The sequence below is a fragment of the Acipenser ruthenus genome, chromosome 34, assembly GCF_902713425.1.
Source record: "Acipenser ruthenus chromosome 34, fAciRut3.2 maternal haplotype, whole genome shotgun sequence".
NCBI lineage: Eukaryota > Metazoa > Chordata > Actinopteri > Acipenseriformes > Acipenseridae > Acipenser > Acipenser ruthenus.
In genome coordinates, this window is record NC_081222.1 from 12,907,330 (window position 1) to 12,924,094 (window position 16,765).

Sequence of the window (16,765 nt, forward strand, 5' to 3'; positions counted from 1 at the left end):
ATACCCAGCAACAGAAATGGACTACAATTTAATTTCGGGGAGGCTACATGCCCCTTTAACTGATTGCTAGCGGGAAACGTATGCGGTTCGCTCAGCTTCAATAATTATACCCTTTAAAACCAGCCCGGATTTTTGTCGGCGATCACCACGTCCACACGCCTGATTTACAAATCAGAACGTGTCCTTTAATGGTCAAATTCCCCTTTAATGTACATTAGCATTTTCTGTCGGCGGGCGGTAAATGATCCAGCCTTGTTGAGCCAGGAGGTTGTGTCTGCATTTCTGTCAGTTAATCAAGAGACTTTTTTTTTTTCCTTCTCTATTTTTTCTCGTTTGATTTGTGTGCCGCTGCTGGCATTACCCCAGTCACCGATAGCGATGTCCCGGCTGCTTCTCTGCCTGCTCTCTCTGCTGCTAAAGCCCGGGCCAGCCCGCGGATACTTCCCGGAGGAGCGCTGGAGTCCCGAGTCGCCGCTGCTCGCTCCCCGGACTATGCTCGCTCTCCTCTGCCGCAACTCGGCTCACTCGCTCCCTTACTTCCTAAGTAGCATCGAGAACCTCAATTTCCCGAAGGACCGCATCGCGCTCTGGTAAGATTCGTTTTACTACGTGAAGTAAAAAAACGAACCAAAAAAAGCAAAATAATTCTGCTGGATTAAAAAAAGTAAATCAAAATAATTGCAATAATACTTTAAAAACTAGACACAAACTTTACCATTTAATAATTTAAAAAACACACACAGACTTTGCATTTAATAATTTAAAAACAGACACATACTTTACCATTTAATAATTTAAAAACAGCACACAAACTTTACCATTTAATAATTTAAAAACTGCACACAAACTTTGCATTTGTTTTTCTATGGTATTAGTCGCCAAAACTGCAATTGCCTCTAGCAACCGACAACATACAGATTTTTTCACAGGTTCCCCCCGTAATGCAGTTTGATTTACTGTTTGGGACGCGTTTGCTTTGTATTCAGAAAACGCTGTAGTTCTCACTGCAAAGTATCCGTGCCAGTATCATTTTCTGCGGTAGCCTGTTCCAGTAAGCGCTGGACTGAAGTGCATGACTGATACATGCTGCTGTGCAGCTGGCTATAAGGCCGGTGAATAATAACGGGGCGAACCTGCTTTACGGTGAATGTATTATTTACATTATAAAGAAGTGCAGTAACCAACTGTTTGTAAATAAAAGTAGAAAATAACAAAATAGCTGGAGCAAAAATTAAAAGAATATTCGAACGGGTAACAAAGTAACAACAAAAAAACTAAAAAATACGAATTGGCGCAGTCTACTGTAAGATTGTAGCCACATGCAGAATACACAGTTGCTTTTTAGCAGAAGGAAACTCAGTAATATGATATGCAGCGCGGTATCTCGTGGATATTAAGACTGGGGTTCTGTGCAGCTCTAAACAGAGTCGCGTTTCATACCCGTCTAGCGGTAGTTGCAATATAAATACGATTCCGCGCTCCGAAGTGAATTTGGTGTATTTTTAAGGATGCACTGACTTGATGGATTGGGATGGGTCCCACTGTCACGCCTCGGGTGCCGCGTTTCCATTAGCTGCAGGAAGTCACAATACCGGAGTCCTAATTAAAAGAGAGAAACCCGCCCGCGGGTCGCTGATTTTAACAGAGCTCGGTGTTCAAACACATGCGCTCCTGGAGCGACGGTGACGTATTCATACAAGTAATTCAGAGGGGCTGTGCGTTTTCCATCGAAGAATCCTACACGTTAATAAACACGGGGAGCTGTTTTTATTATGTTTTTACTTGGTCTTAACACGTTGTTGTTTTGTACAGTAAAGCATATTATCATGCAGACTCTCTTTGCTGTGTTTTTTTGAGTATAGTGTACACACACACACACACGCTTAATTCGCTTTTGCGTTCATATTTCATGAATGACGCCGTGTGGCGAGTTCTGCTGTGTGTGTGTTTAAAGCAGGCCTGTGATAATGTCAGGTCGGACTGTATTATTTTCGCAGTCTCTGTTATTGGAAATGCTGGCCAGTTTTTGAATTGGTTTAACTGGAATCACTTACAGGAACAGTTCGCTATTTCACACAGCTGCGGCCGCACTGCAGACACATTCATTATACAGTGGAAAAAATGACGTGTCTATTACACAGTTAATATAAAACGTGGAAAGCAGTTTTTCGTACGTAAGCCGTGGCACGCTGACCAGTCGGTATTCATTTCTGCAGAATCGTTCAAGACTGATTTCTTTTCACTCGCAGTGCAGTGAGTCTCACAGCAGAGTTTGGTTTCAAGCCCGGTCGTGAATGGACCGTGTGTGTACCGGGAGGCAGCGCGAAAGAGCGCTTTCCTCTCGGCACGGGCAGCTTATACAAAGGCGCTAGTTATTTTCACACCAAGGAGCTTTTTAACTGCTTCAGACATTTGGCTGAAACGTTGGATATTATTTGATTAGTTTTCCACGTGGTTTACACTGATGAAGGAAGGTATTCGATGAAGCGTTTGTCTGCTTGACTTTTGCAGTACATGAGAGTCCCCCCGTACCCCCCTGGATTGCATCAACCACACATTTTTTCGGGGTACCCCTGGGATACCCACATTTAAGTGGGTGATGCAACAGCCCTTTAGTTTCTTATTTTAAGCTTTGCTGCAGTGCGGGTCCGTTCTGCTGTTGCTGACAAGGACATTGTACAGTAATTGACTAAAAACAAACCCTGTTTAACCCTTAAAGGTACGGGAACGTTCTTATTTTTGCAAAGAGGTGCACGAAACAGCTTTGATCTGGTCCTCCAGATGGTCCGATTCCTCCTCGTGATACTCGAGTCGCTTCTCCAATCTCTTTGAAGTGGAACCCGTTTGAACCGCAAGCGCTCGATTCCTTGTGTAGCTGAATGGGGTTAACGCGAAGCAGGAACCCAGCGTTTTCAACATGACCTGATGAGGTAACAGTGATTTATATTCAGTAATAGCTGTTTGGAATTCATCTTTAAGAAGATAAGCTCTTATCTCTCTGCGGTATACTGTCTAGCCGGCTGGCGGACGTCACCCACATGTTGCCGCGGTGCGCTTGCGCGTTGGTGTATAAAACTGCTGTATTTTCAGCAGTTTTGATCTGTTATCGCTTAAGCTGGGCAAGTGTCAATACTGCAGCAATGATCTTTAACTGGACATAGAAACGTCTAACATTAGATATCCCGTGTGGTGTGATAGCAACGCGAACCTTTCCTCTCACATAAAAAAACAAAAACAAAACAAAAACGGCAGGTTAAATTGTTTCACCGGCAGCCGGCAAGTCCACAGAAAACCTGGCCATCGCTGAAATGGATGCTTTCTTTGCACGATGTCACAGAAGTGTGCATCATTTGTCCAGAATCACATCGTAGCTCACCAGATAGTTCTTGAATGAAGAATACATGTGTTTTGTAGTTGCTATGGATACATGTCTAATTACGTTTTTGTGCGACATTTAAGGGCCATTTGATCTTGTTCTGCATCATGTAGAAGTAACCAATCAGAGACACTGGCATGTATCGTGAGGACCTATTGCGCCGTGACCTGCGTATCGCGATAGGTATCCCAGCATGAGGTTAGCGTGTCATGGCAGCCTGCAAGCTATACAGCTTCTATGCAGAGGCACTTTGCACCTGTGTGGGACGCTGTGTGGTGCACTGACTCCAGCAGGGAGCAGGGCTCACTAGACACCTGCTTCTCTAAAGCAGTGCGGCTCAGTGGCTCTCAATGGGAGCAGACAGTGAGCTGTGAGATGGTTGCAATGAGGAGCGCACTACACAGCACTACCATTTGTTTGGCTGATAGTTTGTTTTCACAGTGCTCTGTTATGCTCTGGTGCAAAACAATGAAAGGAATGCCCCAAGGCTTCATCTTTTGGCAGTTTGCAGTTTGCACGCTTGATTAGGTTGGAGGTCTTCCGACATCACAGCTGTGGACAAAGGTTTTGCATCGCCTAGAATTTTAGGATTGAGACTAATAAAATGTATGAACATAATTTAGATCATTTTATTTAACAGCATGTAATCTCAGGAAACTGCAAAATGATTTTGGAGAAGTCTACCGGAAGCCAGAATAGAAGTACAGTATTCCGTTCTGTAGGGGGACGCAAAACAGACGCTGGACACAGTGGAAGACAAACGCTCTCTGGATCCGCCCTGGACAGGTGCTGAAATAAAAGATTACAGGCAGCTCTTCTGGTCAGAGCCAGTCTGCATGCTGAACTGATGAACAGCGCTCTCTGTGTTTAGCTACAGATCTGTATCTCAGTTCAAAGGAATGCTATTGGAGCTTTATGAATGTGTTGCTCCCGACACAGACAGCGCTTCACTTCCTGTTCTATCTGGACCATTCTAGTGAGTTTTAACTGCAACAGAACATGCGATTTCATCAAACTGCACACAGTCTGTCTTAACCCTGTGCTGCCCAGTATCCAGTGTAGCTGACATTGACATTGTGTCCCACAAATAAAAATCATGCCAGCTTTCTTATTTTTGCAACAAGGAGCACGAAACAGGGTTTCAAATGTACTGGCGGGTTGGATCTGGTCATCCAAGTGGTCAGTCTCCTCCTGGTGATGCTCGAGTCGATCGCAAATGGATTTGAAGAAGAAACCGTTTTGAACGACAAGGGGCAAAAGAATTCAAAATATTGTGCAAATGACAGTTCAGCCCCATTGCATTCTTTGTGCTTCAGCGGCAGGCCGTGTCTCGTCTGCAGCAGCTTTCGCATCTCAGTGGGATGTTGTGCCGTTTCCTCAGGTTGCAGAGTGATCCATTTAGACTGCAAGCTTGCACACGTGGAGAGGCCTGAGGGGGGAGTCCAGGTAACTGGATTGCAAAGAGACAATCCCATTCCAGATATGAACAGAGCATCACTGTGCTTTCTGTGGCTTCTCTTTACATGCAGTCAGTCATTCACACACATATATATAATGTATGCATATTCTGAAGGCTCCTGGAATGTACGGCTTGTGATCTATACAGTTTTTTTTAACCTTTGCACCCTGAAGGAAGTCAGCTTTGTGCTTTCCTCTAGATTTGCTCAGATGATGGTGGTAACGTTGCTCTGACACAGTTTCTCCTAGTTTCACACAGATAAAGGCCTTGTCTGTTTGCCTTGGCTCTTCCTGGGAATGCTGTGAGTTTCTGTGTGAGACGGTCTGTGTGCCCTGGAGGCTGGCGTGGGGGTCGGTCGCGTGGCTCTCTGAGCTCCGCTCTGGCGCCTGGGTGCCAATGCGATGTGCTGTGGGCTGCAGTGTGTCGACAGCAGGGTGAGAGATCTGCAGAGAGAGAGGGAGGGAGGAGGGCTGACAGACAGCATCCCTGTGTGTATCCAGGGGATCTGCTTATCTTGTCAGTCTTCAGTTATTGAGAGTCTCAGTACTGGGTCTGTCAGCTGCTTTCATTTCGTGTCTGTTTTAAGAAGGGGAAGCTCAGAGCTGCTGTGTTGAGATGTGGAGATGTTTACTCTGCTCTGCACACTTCCTGTCAGCTAGAACAGTTCCTGTTTCTTTCACTCACACTGCCTTATTTTATTTATAGACAGAACATCTGGATACAAAGACGAGCTCCCCGTTGCAATCGCCCCCTCTTTAAAGCAATCCTGTGGCCTCCTCTCCAAGTTCAGCCAGTGTAACCACTAACCTGTCCCCCTGCAACACTCTGCCCCCTACTGGATGTAAGAAATACCACATGTGTTCAGTGAGGTGTTTCTTGTTGTAGTGGAGGGGGACAGCTTTATGGTTACACTCTGGTGTGCCAGCTGAACTCTGAGAGTAGACACCTCTCCCTGTTTTCCCTGGATCATCCCGGTTTTCAACATGCCTCCCCAGGAGAAAAGATCCTGCTTTTGAATCTTATGCTTCCACCACCATGTAGATAACTGCAGCAACGCCAGCACCATACGTTGAGCACAGGCTAGATAAAGATACCAAACCACTGAACAGACGCACCGCATGAATGGCTTGTCAGTACTGTAGTTGTAATGTGATCCATGTTTCTGTTGGCTGGGTGTAGGATTTGGACTGTCTCGGTGCGTTCGTGGTTTCAGTGTGCCGCTGCACTGCCAGGCAGTTCTGCTCCTGTTTTGATGACTTTGTCCACGTTGCTGGTTTAACTTGCAGAGTCGTGGGAACAGGAGCTGCGTGGCTTCACAAGATCCTGCTCTGTGAAACACAAGCTGCTGTGGCAGTAATGCAGGATGTGTGTGTGTGCGTCTCTCTCAGTGTGTGCGTCTCTCTCAGTGTGTGCGTCTCTCTGTGTGTGCGTCTCTCTGTGTGTGTCTCAGTGAGTGTGTGACGCTGCTGAAATTGGATATTCATGTAAATGATCAGCGGTTTTAATATTAAAAGCTTGTACTTTTTGGAGACAACGTTCCCTTCATGTTTTTAAACATCAAGCTGTAAACGTTTCAATGAGATGCTGAAGGGAGCCGGCACAATAAAGCAAGTGAATTCACGTTCGCTTCGACTGATCGTGACACTTTGTACGCCTTCTCTCCCTGTATTCTGACATTCCATCTCTCCAAGTTCAACCCATGTGTGCTCGGTAGACTGAGAGCTGGGGATTGTGGCGGCCTGTGGAAGACATCTCTGCCATGCATTATTCAATGCTGGCACAGCACGGGTGCATTCGCGCCTTCAAAGTAGCCGTGAAACAGAAGGCACGTTTTTATTTACGAGGAACAAGGCACTTTTTCCTTGATTTCTTTGTTGCACAAACCCGACTCTTGGCTGTTGTGCTGTGATTCGTCTCTCCAGTGCTTGGAGGGGGGAGGGGGGTGGTGGTGCTGCACAGCATGTCCAATCCTGGAGGGGTTCAGGATCCACGCTCAAGGGCTCAGTATGGGTGTAGTTCAGGAGGGGGGAGAGGGGTGCTGTCCAGTCCAGGAGGGGTTCAGGATCCGCTCTCAAGGGCTCAGTATGGGTGTAGTTCAGGAGGGGGGAGGGGTGCTGTCCAGTCCAGGAGGGGTTCAGGATCCGCTCTCAAGGGCTCAGTATGGGTGTAGTTCAGGAGGGGGGAGGGGTTCTGTCCAGTCCAGGAGGGGTTCAGGATCCGCTCTCAAGGGCTCAGTATGGGTGTAGTTCAGGATCCGCTCTCAAGGGCTCAGTATGGGTGTAGTTCAGGAGGGGGGAGGGGTTCTGTCCAGTCCAGGAGGGGTTCAGGATCCGCTCTCAAGGGCTCAGTATGGGTGTAGTTCAGGAGGGGGGAGGGGTTCTGTCCAGTCCAGGAGGGGTTCAGGATCCGCGCTCAAGGGCTCAGTATGGGTGTAGTTCAGGTTTCCTATTCTTGTATATGAAGTGCCGTATCACCGGATTGCATGTACAGCAGGCAGCTGGGAATGAGACTCTGACCTACATCTCAGACACAAGGGAACCCTCTGAAAGGCAGAGCCAGCGTGACCGTCGATTGTGTACGGAGTGGATCGGTTACAAGCCCGTTGCCAGTTCTCAAGGCGGTCCTGAATATTGAGAGTGGCCTCTTTACCAGCTCTGCTTCTGTGTGACTGGGTTCAAAGTGAAAGCTGGAGAAGGAGTTCCCCTGGGGAATGGGACTGTACGCTTTAGAGTGGCGGGCATCTGCAGAACCGCTTGCCTCGTTGGGATGGAACTTGGTGAGGACATTCTTTTATTGGGTGTATCACAGTCTCGGGGGGGGGGGGGGGGTCTGCCCGTCCCGCTGTCTTTCTGGGTGCGAGTGTTGCTTGCCCAGTTGTGATGAAACTCAATTAGATCTGTTAGATTCAGTTACGATGAAAGCTGATCTGGATGTACTTTAGCTCAAGCTACTGAGAATCAGAATCTGGGGGTATATGAAGGCATCGGTCTGCAAGGCAAGCCTCATAAGGGTTTTGACAGCAGTTGTGTATCCGTTTTGGATTGATTTACGACTCCCATCATTTTAAACACAAACCGCAAGCCCTTCTTGAGACCTTCTCAAGATGGCTGCCACAAGCAGCGCTCCAATAACACGGTTCACGAATCACAAGACCTTCTCAACATGGATTCCTGCAAACCATGCCAACGCCAGTACCCCGGACGTCAATGGAAAGGAATCCCTGAATTGAAGATGCTTTTCCCCATATAGATGTGATTAAATGTCTTTATTACTTTTAGGAGTGCTGTGGTAGGGATCTCAGTGTAATAACCAGTGCTGTGTGTTTCCCCCTCCCACCACAGGGTGGCGACGGATCACAATGCTGACAACACGACGGCGGTGCTGCGAGAGTGGCTGATCGGTGTGCAGAGCCTCTATCACTACGTGGAGTGGAGACCGCAGGAGGAGCCCAGGTGACAGAGGGGCCCGGCCCAGAAGGGAGCTCTGATACAGGGGAGGGCTGCTGTGTGTGTGTGTGTGGGCAGAGTGTAACTCTGTGTGATTCCTCTGTGTGTGTGTGTGGGCAGAGTGTAACTCTGTGTGATTCCTCTGTGTGTGTGTGTGGGCAGAGTGTAACTCTGTGTGATTCCTCTGTGTGTGTGTGTGGGCAGAGTGTAACTCTGTGTGATTCCTCTGTGTGTGTGTGTGGGCAGAGTGTAACTCTGTGTGTGTGTGGGCAGAGTGTAACTCTGTGTGATTCCTCTGTGTGTGTGTGTGTGTGCAGTGTGCAGCTCTGTGTGTGTGTGTGTGTGTGGGCAGAGTGTAACTCTGTGTGTGTGTGTGGGCAGAGTGTAACTCTGTGTGTGTGTGTGTGTGTGTGTGGGCAGAGTGTAACTCTGTGTGTGTGTGGGCAGTGTGCAGCTCTGTGTGTGTGTGTGTGTGTGTGGGCAGTGTGCAGCTCTGTGTGTGTGTGTGTGTGTGTGTGGGCAGTGTGCAGCTCTGTGTGTGTGTGTGGGCAGTGTGCAGCGCTGTGTGTGTGTGTGTGTGTGTGTGTGTGTGTGTGGGCAGTGTGCAGCTCTGTGTGTGTGTGTATGCAGTGTGCAGCTCTGTGTCTGTGTGTGTGTGTGTGTGTGTGTGTGGGCAGTGTGCAGCTCTGTGTGTGTGTGCAGTGTGCAGCTCTGTGTGTGTGTGTGTGCAGTGTGCAGCTGTGTGTGTGTGTGTGTGTGTGCAGTGTGCAGCTCTGTGTGTGTGCAGCTCTGTGTGTGTGTGTGTGTGTGTGTGTGCAGTGTGCAGCTCTGTGTGTGTGTGTGTGTGCAGTGTGCAGCTCTGTGTGTGTGTGTGTGGGCAGTGTGCAGCTCTCTGTGTGTGTGTGTGCAGTGTACAGCTCTGTGTGTGTGTGTGTGTGTGTGTGTGTGTGTGTGTGTGTGCAGTGTGCAGCTCTGTGTGTGTGTGTGTGTGTGTGTGTGTGTGTGGGCAGTGTGCAGCTCTCTGTGTGTGTGTGTGTGTGTGTGTGTGTGTGTGTGTGTGTGTGTGTGTGTGTGCAGTGTACAGCTCTGTGTGATTCCTGTTTCAGAGGGTTTGAGGATGAGATGGGTCCCAAGCACTGGACGAACCTTCGCTACGCACACGTGATGAAACTGCGCCAGGCCGCGCTCACAGCCGCCCGGGAGATGTGGGCCGACTACATCCTGGTGAGTCACCGCACGGTGTGTGTGTGTGTGTGTGTGTGTGTGTGTGTGTGTGTGTGTGTGTGTGTGTGTGTGTGTGTGTGTTTCAGTGTGTTGGCTATGCTGACCCCTCTCCCTGTGTGTGTGTGTGTGTGTGTGTGTGTTTCAGTGTGTTGGCTATGCTGACCCCTCTCCCTGTGTGTGTGTGTGTGTGTGTGTGTGTGTGTGTGTGTGTTTCAGTGTGTTGGCTATGCTGACCCCTCTCTCTGTGTGTGTGTGTGTGTGTTTCAGTTTCTGGACTGTGACAATCTGCTCACTAACCGGGACACTCTGTGGAAGCTCATCGCTGAGAACAGGACGGTGGTGGCTCCCATGCTGGAGTCCCGCGCAGCGTACTCCAACTTCTGGTGCGGCATGACAGCGCAGGTATGCTGGGGAGAGGGGGGGCTTGAACAGGGCCTCGTTCAGGATGTGATGCCGTGGCGTGAAGGGCGCTATATAAAGATCCCTTTCTGTTGTATTGTACAATATTCAAACTCCTCTCAGGGCTCTATTGTATTGTATTGTGTTGTGTTGTATTTCCACCCCTCTCAGGGGTACTACAGGCGCACTCCAGCCTACATGCCCATTCGAAAGAGGGAGCGGAGGGGCTGCTTCGCTGTTCCCATGGTGCACTCCACCTTCCTCATCGACCTGCGCAAGGAGGCGTCCCAGGAGCTGGCATTCCACCCCCCCCACCCCGACTACACCTGGGCCTTCGATGACATCATCGTCTTCGCATTCTCTGCACGCATGGCCGGTGAGCAGCATGGCGGAGTCCTGGGTATCGGAACCAGCTTGCTGTGAAGCGTGACCCCAGTCCTGGGTATCAGAACCAGCTTGCTGTGAAGTGTGACCCCAGTCCTGGGTATCAGAACCAGCTTGCTGTGAAGTGTGATCCCAGTCCTGGGTATCAGAACCAGCTTGCTGTGAAGTGTGACCCCAGTCCTGGGTATCAGAACCAGCTTGCTGTGAAGTGTGACCCCAGTCCTGGGTATCAGAACCAGCTTGCTGTGAAGTGTGACCCCAGTCCTGGGTATCAGAACCAGCTTGCTGTGAAGCGTGACCCCAGTCCTGGCTATCAGAACCAGCTTGCTGTGAAGTGTGATCCCAGTCCTTGGTATCCGAACCAGCTTGCTGTGAAGTGTGATCCCTGTCCTGGGTATCAGAACCAGCTTGCTGTGAAGTGTGATCCCTGTCCTGGGTATCAGAACCAGCTTGCTGTGAAGCGTGACCCCAGTCCTGGGTATCAGAACCAGCTTGCTGTGAAGTGTGACCCCAGTCCTGGGTATCAGAACCAGCTTGCTGTGAAGTGTGACCCCAGTCCTGGGTATCAGAAGTGTGACTCACATGATCAGATGCCAGCAGTTACCTTGCTAAGTCTGTTCTTAACTAGCAGTGCAGTCCTTGTAATGTTACCACCCTGGAGTAAGTCCCCGAGCAGGGAGTACTCAGGCTGTTCTGTGTCTTCCAGATGTCCAGATGTTCATCTGCAACAGGGAGCCCTACGGCTTCTTTCCAGTGCCCCTGCGCGTTCACAGCAGCCTGCTGGACGAGAGTGACAGCTTCATGCACACGCTGCTGGAGGTGACCGGTGAGACTGGACTGCCTCTGTTTTTTAACCTGGCCTTAACATCGGATCTGTGGGAGGGAGACGGCACCACTGAGCTGAGATCTGTGTCTGGCAGTGCGTGTGTAGGAGCAGTGTGACGTGTGTGCAATCCATGAACAACTCCAAATCTCAAGCACAGAATGGATGTTAAAGCCAGGTTGCCTCGCCAGGTTTCACAGGACAGGGCTGTAGAAAAGCAATATTTGAAGGACATGTTGTTCACTATCAATTGACTTTTTGAAATTGAAATGTCTTTTTTCATGGCAGAGGAGGGGGGATAAGAATGTGGAAATTTGACAAGTTCATTTCTACAAATATCTCCCCGTCCCATTAGAGAGAGGATCCTGCCCTTTGCAGCTCACTCAACTGTTGAAATAAGCGCGAGGACGCATCTCTGCTGTTGATTTTAACTGAAGTAGCGGCCGTTGTTTCTCTTTGAGCCCATAAACCCTAATCCAAACAGAGACTGTTTAACCCTGAATTTATATTGCAGAAAAAGGATTGTACAACCCCAAGAAGCCTGTTCATGGTACGTGTTGAACTCTCCAATGTCAGCCATTGCTAGAACAGCACAGTATTGTGGTATATCAGAAAGAGATTACAACAGAAGAGGACAAAACACCAGCAACCTCCACATATCATACCCCCATGAGGAGTGTGTCCTTATCAGTACCTTCCCACCAGCATGCCTTGACATTGAATTGGAGGGAATACACACACGAAGAAAATTAGAGGAATATTAAATAAGAGAGACTTTTTATTTTTTTTCTAACGCCCGGCTGGTTTCTCCCTCTCTCCGCAGTGCGCCACACGCCTGTGGAGCCGTCCCGCTTCCTCTCCGTGCCCCCCAAACACCCCGACAAGATGGGCTTCGATGAGGTAAGAGGGGCCTGAGAGAGGCACTAGAACGCCCGTCTGCCTGACTTCTCAAAATGAGACGCCGATTCCATAGTAATGGAATGTTAAAGACAAAAATCTGTCCGTTTTATACAGAAAAAGTTTTCCAGCAGTACAACTATCTGCAAATCATTTGTAAACGTGCGGTGGTCGTTTATATTGTCCTTATTCCTCAACGCGGACACGGACAGGGTTGTCCCCTCGTTGTGCGTGGGAGCTCAGTGCTGCTGAAGGTTTTCTGAGGGAGGGAGCGTGTGTGGTTCTTTCCCCAGGTCTTCCTGATTAATCTGAAGAGGCGTAAAGACCGCAGAGAGAGGATGCTGCACACTCTGCATGAGCAGGAGATCTCCTGCAAGATCATCGCTGCCGTGGACGGGAAGTGAGTCTGTGTTCATTTCATCCGTGAAACGCTGTGCTGTGCCGGGTCGTCAGTCTTCACTGCGGACTCCACAGGGAGCGTTAGCTCTGGTGCTTCCACAGGCTAGGCTGGCAGAACCAGGCTGCTTCTCCTCACTGCGCTGCACCCAAATCAACTTTGAGGATGTAGCCCACTGTATCCTTGTTTAGGTTTTTTTTGTTTGCATTTCAAGTTATAAATCTTGTATTTTCTGCAGTAATTGTATAGTGATTTTGTGTCTCCTCGCTCGCTCTCTCTCTTCCAGAGCTCTCAATGTCAGTGAGATTGAAGCCATGGGTATTGCCATGCTGCCAGGTTACCAAGACCCTTACCACGGGCGCCCACTCACAAAGGGGGAGCTCGGCTGCTTCCTGTCCCACTACAACATCTGGAAGGAGGTGAGGTGCTCAGGCGAGGCCCAGGAGTAGGAGGGCCTTTTAAAAGCCTTTGTTTACTAAGCTTAGTGAAACGATGTGTAAACACCCCAAAATACAACATTCACCTCCTGCACCAACCCTCAGCTCTGTGCTTGTAGATTGTGGAGCGCGGTCTGTCCCGTGCTAACCCTGAGCTCTGTGCTTGTAGATTGTGGAGCGCGGTCTGTCCCGTGCTAACCCTGAGCTCTGTGCTTGTAGATTGTGGAGCGCGGTCTGTCCCGCGCTAACCCTGAGCTCTGTGCTTGTAGATTGTGGAGCGCGGTCTGGAGACATCGTTGGTGTTTGAAGATGATCTCCGGTTCGAGGTGTTCTTCAAGAGGAGGCTGCAGAACCTCATGCATGAGATCCAGACCCAGGGGCTGGACTGGGACCTCATGTGAGTGACACCATCGCCACGGAAACATGGGAACTCTCGCTTCAGTTTAACTCACACACGGGCACTTAGGAAAAGATTTTACTAAACTGGAAAATGTATATTAGAACATCCTGATGGAGCTGAAATTAGTGGTACAGAGAAGCCTGCTTCAGGTCTTGCGTGAGATGTCATTGGGTGTATTGAGGATGTTTGGAAGCCCCATACACTTGTGTCACATTGGCTGTGCTTTTTTGTACACTCAGTCGACGCAGGTCCACGTCTTATGTTCCCGACAGCTCTGGTGTTGTATTTACAGCTCCAGCATTGAGTGCAAGTCACTTACCATACAGGTGGTAACAGCTTTGAGTTCACACTGTTAATCATTAGACTTCACACATACACTGACTTCCATTATAGACATCAGTGCAGACTCTGTATTGAAAGAACTACTTATCCAGGACTGATGAAACATGGCAAGAACCATTCAGAGCCATCATTTGCGCCTCTAATTGGACAAATGGCTGTATTTGTTGATGCAGCTGTGGAGGGGATGTGCACATTTCTAACATGACCTGTTCTTACAGTTTGAAATAGTTTGGACAACACAAAGAACCCCACCCCAGGTCCCAGTGTATTGACGGCCCCTCTCTCCCCCCCTCCAGTTACATCGGTCGCAAGCGGATGCAGGTGGAACACCCGGAGAGGGCGGTGCCCAATGTGCACAATCTGGTGGAGGCGGACTACTCCTATTGGACGCTGGGCTACGCCATCTCTCTGCAGGGGGCGCGCAAGCTGCTCGACGCTCAGCCACTCTCCAAGATGCTGCCCGTCGATGAGTTCCTGCCAGTCATGTACAACAAGCACCCAGTGTAGGTACCAGGGAGCCAGGGAAACTGGACTGATACTAACCCCAGTGTAGGTACCAGGGAGCCAGGGAGACTGGACTGATACTAACCCCAGTGTAGGTACCAGGGAGCCAGGGGGACTGGACTGATACTAACCCCAGCGTAGGTACCAGGGAGCCAGGGAGACTGGACTGATTCTAACTCCAGTGTAGGTACCAGGGAGACTGGACTGGACTGATCCGGCAGGGTGCCTGAACACAGCCAGTCACTGATCTCTCACCCCTTCCTCTCCTCTGTGCTGCAGGGAGGACTACATGAAGCACTTTGAGCCGAGGGATCTGCTGGCGTTCTCCGCGGAGCCCCTGCTGGTGTTCCCCACTCACTACACGGGCGACGCCGGCTACATCAGCGACACAGAGACCTCCACCATCTGGGACAACGAGGGGCAGCGGACCGACTGGGACCGCCGGAGATCTCAGAAGACACACGAGCAGGCGGAGCTAAGCAGCGAGGCCCAGAACTCGGACGTGCTTCAGTCTCCGCTGGACAGCACGGCCCGGGACGAGCTCTGACCAGCGCCCAGGCCAGGCTGACCGGACAGCTCCACACAGACCAGGCTGCCATCACTCTCACCAGAGCTGGATGTTTTAATAATCGGGAACATCAACATTGTTTTAGTTTTTTTTTAATTTTTTTTTTTACATTTTCAGTCCTGTAAATTTTAAATCATCTGTATTTTCCTGCTATTTAATTTCTTACCCCTTTCATGCCTCATTGGTTACCATTCTTTCTTGTTTCTGGTTAGATCAGAATTGACCAGGCACACTAATTTATTTGTAAGGGGCTGCTTCTGAAAAGACTCCTAAAAGAGTGCGGTGGCTTAAAAACACTAGTGGTGTGCAGCTATCACCTTTGTCCCCTCTCTGTGTGATTTTTTTGTATAGTTCATTTATTAACTCCACAGTTACACATTCCCTAGTCATTTTTAAAACCTCCTCACTCTCAGCTTTAAGAAGCAGGGCTTGTGGTTTCTAAGCCTGGCTGTTCACAATCTAAACAGCTATAGAGGAAGATACAGAACATACAACAGTATATTAAACAGGGGAGGAATTCAATATTGGGAGACCTTTGTCTCGGATGTCCTCAACTTCTTTCTAGTAGACTCTCTCACCCGTATTCCGCGAGTCTGAATTCACCGTGACAGAACAATGCTGAGGGTGTGGACTGGGTCACTGAACCGCGCTGTCGTTGCAGGATAATCACAATCCTTTATATTGTGACTCTGCAGAGTTACGAGACCATCAGCTGCAGGACGAGCCCCTTCTTCAACACAGGAGCCGACTTCACCCGTCTGCAGACCTACGAGAGGATGTGTGGAACGAAGATGTGATTAAAACAATCATTTCAATATCAAAAGATGTTGTTTAACAACCTTAAAATCGATCTGAGGGCTTTTTAAAGTGGAAGTGCCTGTGGCCACATTCTTTTAATTGCTACTTTTTTTATTTTTCTATTTTGTTTTGTGAATTCAGTGTTAACGACCGCTTACATGCTACAGTGTGGTACCCCCCTCACTGTTCTGCAAGCGACAGAGAGAGAGAGAAAGAGTGCCTCCATCCTGACCTGAACACCCCCCGCCTCCCTGCCTGCCTGCCTGCCTGCCTGCCATTGTCCGGGGCCTCTCTCAAGCACAGACTGACAGTCGTGCTGAATTGTGTGGAGCACGTCTGTTCTGTGGTGTGGATTATGATCATGTCCACGCTCTGCTGTGCTGTTTATGTATAAATGAGCTGTTGTAATGACAAACGGGGGCCAGGACCACACTGCACTGCGATCCTGCGTTATAAAGGGATGCCTTATAAAGGGGGGGCACTTTTAACAGTTAGAAACTTCTGTTTGTGGAGAGCTACAGCTGTGCCCAAAAGTTTTGCATTACCATTTTTTTGTAGTTTCTTTTTTAAACCAGCAAAAAGTGAAAAATATTTTGTCACCCTGTTTTTTCTGTTTGTTTGCGGTTGCGGTTTTGGTGCCCTCTAATGGTAAACTATGGTACTGTAGGCCGATGTGATTGGGGGATTATTAGTTTTGTGCTGCAGAATAACTGTAGAAGCCTGTAGAAAAACAATATCTTCCAACCACTGTCATAGTGTGATATCTCTTCATGTGCGTGAATCGACTTGATCAGCTCCCAGGAGGCTGTGCTGGTCTGACTCGCCTGTGTGTCTGTCTGGATTGAGGACAGTGTGCTGGAGCTGATCCTGCTGGTTCCTCTGTCCCTCAAGGAGTTAGCCTCTTAAAAAAAACAAACCTGTCCTGTTTAATACAACTAGAAGAAGTATAACTAACCCGATGAGGTCTGTGTAGGTTGTTAAGTCTGTTTTGAACTTCTTAACTGACACTAGAGAGATTACAGATCGAACCTGGAATTAGTCTTTGGTCTCGAGCTCTTCAATGTATTTACATGATCGACGCAGGAAGATTTGTTAAAGGGGAGGTGACTTTGGCCACCCAGTCGTCATTTTTTTTGCCCAGTCCTGAGCTGCTGATTTAACAGCTTGTTGTAAATACATTACACAAGTAGGAAGCCTGTTAATACTGAGATGCTTGGTGTATAGCGCCACCTTGTGTACAAAATGCAAGATGCATGACATTTTTAATTTAATGTGCCTTTATACCGAAGAATAAAATGTTTGAGAAATGAG

At 48.8% G+C, this 16,765-nt stretch overlaps 1 protein-coding gene across 4 annotated transcripts; it reads left to right on the top strand.

Moving 5' to 3' along the window:
• Window positions 1-214: 214 nt before the first annotated feature.
• Window positions 215-16,764, top strand: LOC131705003 (procollagen galactosyltransferase 1-like). 4 transcript variants are annotated; one of them, XM_059006848.1, is made up of 13 exons: window positions 215-590; window positions 8,177-8,287; window positions 9,388-9,505; window positions 9,773-9,907; window positions 10,076-10,280; window positions 10,995-11,114; window positions 11,626-11,661; window positions 11,935-12,011; window positions 12,302-12,408; window positions 12,692-12,824; window positions 13,112-13,239; window positions 13,881-14,087; window positions 14,368-16,764. In XM_059006848.1, exons 1-13 carry the CDS (start codon window positions 379-381, stop codon window positions 14,633-14,635), a joined length of 1,857 nt encoding a protein of 618 aa, XP_058862831.1. In that variant the 5' UTR covers window positions 215-378; the 3' UTR covers window positions 14,636-16,764. The 4 variants fall into 4 exon arrangements, with proteins under 4 accessions (XP_058862831.1, XP_058862833.1, XP_058862832.1 ...); XM_059006850.1 differs by lacking the exon at window positions 11,626-11,661 and having other exon boundaries at window positions 216-590; XM_059006849.1 differs by having other exon boundaries at window positions 572-590; window positions 8,177-9,505.
• Window position 16,765: the final 1 nt, after the last annotated feature.

Bases quoted from the DNA above. Each gene is read 5' to 3' on its own strand.
- LOC131705003 (XM_059006849.1), top strand. From the start codon at position 8,906: ATGCAGTGTGCAGCTCTGTGTCTGTGTGTGTGTGTGTGTGTGTGTGTG. The intron at 9,506-9,772 runs GTGAGTCACCGC...TGTGTGTTTCAG, and splicing joins TGTGGGCCGACTACATCCTG to TTTCTGGACTGTGACAATCT. The intron at 14,088-14,367 runs GTAGGTACCAGG...TCTGTGCTGCAG, and splicing joins ATGTACAACAAGCACCCAGT to GGAGGACTACATGAAGCACT.